The 7,831-nt window shown below is 48.8% G+C and overlaps 1 protein-coding gene across 1 annotated transcript; it reads left to right on the forward strand.

The window, feature by feature from the left end:
• Positions 1-6,499: 6,499 nt before the first annotated feature.
• LOC109750780 (ethylene-response factor C3-like) lies at positions 6,500-7,304 on the forward strand. Its single transcript, XM_020309733.4, has one exon. It carries the CDS (start codon positions 6,594-6,596, stop codon positions 7,302-7,304), a length of 711 nt encoding a protein of 236 aa, XP_020165322.2. The 5' UTR covers positions 6,500-6,593.
• The last annotated feature ends 527 nt before the right edge of the window (positions 7,305-7,831 follow it).

The raw sequence follows: 7,831 nt of genomic DNA on the forward strand, positions 1-7,831 counted from the left end.
CACTTGTGTTCTACTCGTGCATATGACATCTACGCATAAAACCTGGCTCGGATGCCACTGTTGGGGAACGTAGTAATTTCAAAATTTTCCTACGCACACGCAAGATCATGGTGATGCATAGCAACGAGTGGGGAGAGTGTCCACGTACCCTCGTAGACTGAAAGCGGAAGCGTTAGCACAACGCGGTTGATGTAGTCGTACGTCTTCACGATCCGACTGATCAAGTACCAAACGCACGGCACCTCCGAGTTCAGCACACGTTCAGCCCGATGACGTCCCTCGAACTCCGATCTAGCCGAGTGTTGAGGGAGAGTTTCGTCAGCACGACGGAGTGGTGACGATGATGATGTTCTACCGATGCAGGGCTTCGCCTAAGCACCGCTACAGTATTATCGAGGTGGACTATGGTGGAGGGGGGCACCGCACACGGCTAAAAGATCAAATCAATTGTTGTCTATGGGGTGCCCCCTGCCCCCGTATATAAAGGAGCAAGGGGAGGAGGAGGCCGGCCAGGGAGAGGCGCGCCAAGGGGGAGTCCTACTCCCACTAGGAGTATGACTCCTCCTATTCCTAGTAGGAGTAGGAGAGGGGGAAGGAAAGGGAGAGGAGGAGAAGGAAAGAGGGGGCCGGCCCCCTTTGCCCTAAACCAATTCGGTTTGGGCCTTGGGGGGCGCGCCCCACACTCCCCTTGCTGCCCTCTATTTCCACTAAGGCCCATGTAGGCCCAATAAGCCCCCGAGGGGGTTCCGGTAACCCCCGGTACTCCGGTAAAATACCGATTTCACCCGGAACACTTCCGATATCCAAATATAGGCTTCCAATATATCAATATTTATGTCTTGACCATTTCGAGACTCCTCGTCATGTCCGTGATCATATCCGGGACTCCGAACAACCTTCAGTACATCAAAACTCATAAACTCATAACATAACCGTCATCGAAACATTAAGCGTGCGGACCCTACGGGTTCAAGAACTATGTAGACATGACCGAGACACGTCTTCGGTCAATAACGAATAGCGGAACCTGGATGCTCATATTGGCTCCCACATATTCTACGAAGATCTTTATCGGTCAGACCGCATAACAACATACGTTGTCCTCTTTGTCATCGGTATGTTACTTGCCCGAGATTCGATCGTCGGTATCTCAATACCTAGTTCAATCTCGTTACCGGCAAGTCTCTTTACTCGTTCCGTAATACATCATCCCGCAACTAACTCATTAGTTTCAATGCTTGCAAGGCTTATAGTGATGTGCGTTACCGAGTGGGCCCAGAGATACCTCTCCGACAATCGGAGTGACAAATCCTAATCTCGGAATACGCCAACCCAACAAGTACCTTTGGAGACACCTGTAGAGCACCTTTATAATCACCCAGTTACGTTGTGACGTTTGGTAGCACACAAAGTGTTCCTCCGGTAAATGGGAGTTGCATAATCTCATAGTCATAGGAACATGTATAAGTCATGAAGAAAGCAATAGCAGAATACTAAACGATCGTGTGCTAAGCTAACGGAATGGGTCAAGTCAATCACATCATTCTCCTAATGATGTGATCCCGTTAATCAAATGACAACTCATGTCTTTGGCTAGGAAACATAACCATCTTTGATCAACAAGCTAGTCAAGTAGAGGCATACTAGTGACACTCTGTTTGTCTATGTATTCACACATGTATTATGTTTCCGGTTAATACAATTCTAGCATGAATAATAAACATTTATCATGAGAATAAGGAAATAAATAATAACTTTATTATTGCCTCTAGGGCATATTTCCTTCACTCGCAACTACGGGGATGTGTGTTGTGTGTTTGTGTCGAGGGTCCGTAATTGCATGTCGATAACCGACCTGCAACTAGGAGTGTTGTGTGTGTTTATCTATTTTTCAAGGGGTCCCTTGTTGCATGTCAAGCACCAACTCACAACTAGGGGATGTGTGTTTGTTGGGGATCCCCAATTGCAAGTTGCCAATCGACTCGCAACTAGGGGTGTGGATGTGTGTGTGCGTGTGTTTTATTCATGGCCCCAAGTTGCAAGTTGACCATTAACTCGCAACTAAGGGGTTGTGTGTCTATTGAGGACCCCCAGTTACAAGTTGCCCATCGACACGCAATTAGGGGGTGTTGTGTGTGTGTGTGTGTGTGTGTGTTTTATTCGTGTCCCCTAGTTGCAAGTTGACCATCAACTCGCAACTAGGGGTCTTGTGTGTGTGTGTGTCTTTTGTGTGGCCCCCAGTTGCAACCCGCTCATCGACTCGCAACTAAGGATGTGTGTGTGTGTGTGTGTTTGTAGAGGGTGTGTGTTTTGTTGTGGCCCCTAGTTGCACCCCGCTCATCGACTCGCAACTAAGGATGTGTGTGTGTGTGTGTGTGTGTGTGTGTGTGTGTGTGTTTGTAAAGGGTCACTAGTTGCATGTCGATAACCGACTCAAAACTAGAGGTGTGCGTGTGTCTTTTTGTCAAGGGTCCCCAGTTGCATGTTGACCATCAAACTCGCAACTAGCAGGAGTGTGTTTGTTTTGAACCCCCAATTGCAAGTTGACCATCAACTCACAACTAGGGTGTGTGTGTGTGTGTGTGTGTGTGTGTGTGTGTGTGTGTGTGTGTGTGTGTGTGTTTGTGTTTTGTGTGTGTGTGTCTTTTTCTCAAGGGGTCCCCAGTTGCATGTCAAGCATCGACTCACAACTAGGGGGTGTGTTTGTTGAGGACCCCCAGTTGCAAGTTGACCATCAACTCGCAACTAGGGGATGTGTGTGTGTGTGTGTGTTGAGGGTCCCCAATTGCATGTCGATAACCGACTTGCACTAGAGGTGTGTGTGTGTGTGTCTTTTTCTTAAGGGGTCCCCAGTTGCATGTCAAGCATCGACTCACAACTAGGGGGTGTCTGTTTGTTGAGGACCCCTAGTTGCAAGTTGCCCATCGACTCGCAACTAGGGGTGTGTGTGTGTGTGTCTTTTTGTTGAGGGTCCCCAGTTGCAAGTTGCCCATCGACTCGCAACTAGGGGGGTGTGTGTTTATTGACAAGAGTTGACAAAACCCGGGCACATGCAACTAGGGACCCCTTGAGGAAACGCCCGTACTCATCATACTCAGTCGTACAACTGCAACTCATCATACTCAGGCGCAACTGCAAGAGGTATGAAGCGCCCCCAACTGAGTTGGGAGAGGGTTGTCGGTGGTTATCGACGGTTTTTATCTTAGCATCACATATGTGTGGTTTCTATCATTTCCCTTGACGGTGGGTGCATACAAGCACTTTTCATTTTGGCCCTTTTTTGTGTTTTATTTCTCGGAAAAATCAACTATAAATGCCTCGGCTTAATGGACACAATATATTAGGAAAAACTATTTTTAATTTGCGATCTAGGAGGAACCTGCAATTTTTCAAAGTTTCCTCTTTTGTTAGTGACACACACATGCAAATCTTCATGTGATTGTTGACCGAGCATGAAAGTAGTCAGCTTGTGGCCAGCCCTTTTGTCTTGACGTTGTGCAGCCCGAGTAGTTGACAGAGAGAAAGAAAAGATTTAGCGTGACGCCCCATCCACAACACCCCACACACAAGTAGACTTGCAAGCAATTTTTTTTTCCATTGTCAGGTTAGTATCCACTGCATGGCGAGACAACACTCACGCCGGAATTACAACAAGCGTTCAGTGCAAAAAAAATGATTTTTTCTAACTTTTAAATATATTTTTTAAGAAAAACTGGGTGCAGTGCGCGCGTAATATACTGGCTAAGTACATAGTTACAAAAAAAATAGAAAAATCGTGTGGCAATGGACTAGTAATATGCTCATCCAATTCATAGATGGTTGTAGGCCTATTTTTTGTTCCAAATGGATTGAATACACATACACACACAAATAAAATAAAATAAAATAAAATAAAATAAAATAAAAGAGAGACACGGACAAGTCTGGACACACAGTTCAGCCCACTAATGGCCCATATTAACGACCTAAACAGGGCACCTGGAAAGAAAACCAGCTGCCTATCGAGAAAGCGACATAAGCTATCGACCACGGTGCCTACAAAAAGAAGCTATCGATCACGGAGGTACAATACCAGTATCAATACATGATGATGTCATCCTGATGTCATCTGAATGAGACCAAACTATATCTCATTCAGCTGAGTTCTAGATGCTCCCTATAATTAATACCCTCAAAACAAGAAGCGTACGTATCAAGTTTGAACAGTCTATTGATTTGAGTGTTTTCATAATTTCCATGTTAAAGTTAATTGTGGGACATCAAGTTTGAACAGTATACTTGTGATGCTATTTTGGCTTGAACCATCAGTTGTGCTGTACTAACTAGGAGTACCTCTATATTCGCAAAAAAAAAAACGGACTACCTCTGAAGCTCACTCTTTTGTTTCCTGGACATGCACAGAAAAACGAGGCACCTGCTGGTAAGAAACCATCTTCTTCTGCAGAGAGAGAGAGAGAGAGAGAGAGAGAGAGAGAGATGATAGGCAGCCAAATTGCAGTAGTGCCCAAGGCAAAGAGTTGAACCAGATTGAGATCAAGCCTAAGATGATTGATAGCACCACCTCACTGCGTTCTTCATCAGCTACAGCAAGCCCCATCAAGCACGGAAGGCCGGTATCCGGGTATCGGTGTTCGCAGGCGCAGCTCCTCTGAAGGTTCAGCTTGCGGCAACAAGTCGTCTTGGGCTCTGGCTCCGTTGGTAGCCAAGGGTGCGCCGGTGCTCATCTATGTTTGCATCGTTCTGTTTCTTTTTAACAAGTACGCTTGTTTCGCTTGTTAGACAACAAGTCGGGCGGTGGCGCAGTTGGATAGCGTGTAGGTCTCAAGCAGAGGTCGAGAGTTCGAGACTCTCACCCCACCAAACCAAAAAGACCATGGTCGTGATGAAACGCTCAGTGGCAACTTGGGTCGCCACATACACATCTGAACCATCAGATTGAGTCGAGCAACTCTGAATCTGGCAACTTGTGTGTTTTGCTATGTATGTCCCTCTCTACAGCCCTGCAAGAAAGCAATTCAGATGCCTTTCTTTGCAGAATTAATTCAAAGGAGATGCATGCTAGAAGCTCGCTTCGCTTACCATGGTGGCCGACGATAGTGGGCGAGGTTGTGTCGGTCGGGGTGGACGTCCAAGATTCCACATATTACGGTTGGGGTGGTCGCGCTTTTCTGAAAATTGCAGTCTCCGGCCAAGAAATATATATGCAGTTGAAGCAACTGTAGGAGGTTGTACAAAATATTGTTGCTGGTTCGAGTGGGAACTGTAATATGTGGTTTCCTTTTTTGTTGTAGCAAACTCGCCGGTACTATTGACAAGCGCGACTGTTGAAGCCAGCGCTGCCCGTCGCGCTTTTCTGAAAATTGCAGTCTCCGGCCAAGAAATATATATGCAGTTGAAGCAACTGTAGGAGGTTGTACAAAATATTGTTGCTGGTTCGAGTGGGAACTGTAATATGTGGTTTCTCTTTTTGTTGTAGCAAACTCGCCGGTACTATTGACAAGCGCGACTGTTGAAGCCAGCGCTGCCCGCCGCGCCAAACCAGGCGATGGGCGCGCGGCAAAGTAGTTTTTAACGCGCGGTGCGTTGGGCGTCTGTTGGAGATGCTCTAATTAACGGCTATGCTTGCTTGGAAATTTCCGACAAATTAAAAATGGAGGTGATGGTGAGGTGCAAATATTGACTCACGTGCGGCCTCATCACGTACCACCATTTGCAGTAGCATAATTAACCGTCTCACTCAGCTCACACCACCCAGCTAAATTGTAGCCAGTGGAGTGTGTTATGCTTGGAAACTTCAGAGTGATGCCAGACGACGAATGGTGGATTGGTGGTAATAATATGGCAGATGGTAGCCACTGCCTAATTCAGAGCGAATATGAGAAGGTCAGGTCAGGTGCAATGGACCTCAACATTGACTCACGTGCGGCTAAGCTTGCTCACCATTTGAGCTTTTGAGTGCAGTGGAGTGTATACCACTACCACCCTCTAGCTACCCCCACTTGATCATACTTAAGCTGGCTAGCTCAGCTACAACGATTAGTATTACCACTATGATTTTCCATGATCGCAAATTCGCATATTTCGGTGGGGTCTGAAATACTTGTAACCCTGAAATTTCGAGCCAGATTCAATCCAAAATTTAAATTGGGTTAAATTTCATTAAAATTTACTGAGTTTTGAAAACCCCAAAACCAAAAGAATTTCCGAAATTTAACGTATTTCAGCGACGTCCAAAAGGTTTTCGCTTCCGAAATAAAGAACCTTGGCTGCTGCTACTATCTTCTTCCACAATTGCTGTAGTGTAACATTCCTGCATTTTGTGGAGCCCCAGCAAAGCAAGGCAAGTAGGCAAAGGCACCCAGAAACAGTCGGGAAACCAGGAAGCAGAGCATTTTTTAGATAATACCAATTCTACCCTCCCCTGTCGCCGGTATAAAAACCATGGAGGCGCGCTTCCGGTCGTTTCAACTTTCAACTCCACATCAAAGGAACATTCCATTGCCGATCCAAGCACCACGTGCGCGCCTTCTTCTTCTTCTTCCACGTCGCCGCGGCTCACCACCGGCGTCGTCAACTTCTTGGCGCGCCGTGCCATGACCACGCACCACCGAGCAGCAGCAGCATTTCCCATCCACTCGCCGGGCTCCTCCACCGGCTCCGCCGACTCCGTGCCGTGGAGCAGCTGCCACAACCACGCCCCGGCCACGCCGCTCCTGCCGCCGTTCGACACCGACGAGAAGCTCCTGCTCAACGCGCTCTCCCAGCACCACGACGCCTCCGCGCACGGGGCAGCGGCGGCGCCGCTGAAGCAGGAGGCCACCGACGCGGCGGTGGGCGGTGGGCGCGCGTTCCGCGGCGTGCGGAAGCGGCCCTGGGGCAAGTTCGCGGCGGAGATTCGGGACTCGACGCGGAACGGCGTGAGGGTGTGGCTGGGCACGTTCGAGAGCCCGGAGGTGGCGGCGCTCGCCTACGACCAGGCGGCCTTCGCCATGCGCGGCGGCGCCGCCGTCCTCAACTTCCCCGCCGACCAGGTCCGCCGCTCGCTCGAGGGCGCGGGGGAAGACGTGCGCGGCCGCGCCCACGGGGTGTCGCCCGTGCTGGCGCTCAAGCGGCGGCACTCCATGCGGGGCCGAAAGGCCACGGCGCCGGCGGCATGCCGCAAGGCCGGCCGTGGCCGGCCGGAGGGCGCGGTGATGGAGCTGGAGGACCTCGGCGCGGAGTACCTGGAGGAACTGCTCGGCGCCGCCGGCGACATGACGGCCTCGGCCTCCGGTTCGTGGTGCTCGAGCCATCATTCCATCTGATGCAACAAGAGAGTTGGCGACGGTGGGTTGATCGCCATTTGTGTAGTTCTTTCTTCCCTGTTGCTGCTGTTGCTGTTGCTGGTCGGGTCTCGTTCCAGAATTTAGATAGCTTGTGTAGGATTGAGAAAACGGTTATTGAGACCGACGGCATGTTTGGGTCTGAATTTAGATAGCCGTGAGTGAAAAATGTGAAGTGACAAATGTTTGGGTTTGAATCCAGTCAAAATGAATGCATGGTTGTAGATAGTTCATAGGCGCCAAGTTCGAATTTTGTGTGGCTTGGGTCGCTGTTATTTTTTTCCTTTTCAAAAAGAATCAGAAAGGTACAGGGATTGTTATTATTATTTTTGGTTGGCAGCTAAAGTGGGCTGGAAAAAAGAAGCACGCATGTCCTGATCGACCAGGTCAAGTCCAAAGTCCAAAGTCCAAACGCCTGCAAGTTTCATGTTGGTGTGTGTTGGTAGGCAGTCACGTGCGAGTATATGCGTACAAGATAAACACAATACTAGCAATACTAGTGGTTGGTG

The sequence above is a fragment of the Aegilops tauschii genome, chromosome 1 (genome assembly GCF_002575655.3).
Source record: "Aegilops tauschii subsp. strangulata cultivar AL8/78 chromosome 1, Aet v6.0, whole genome shotgun sequence".
Lineage (NCBI taxonomy): Eukaryota > Viridiplantae > Streptophyta > Magnoliopsida > Poales > Poaceae > Aegilops > Aegilops tauschii.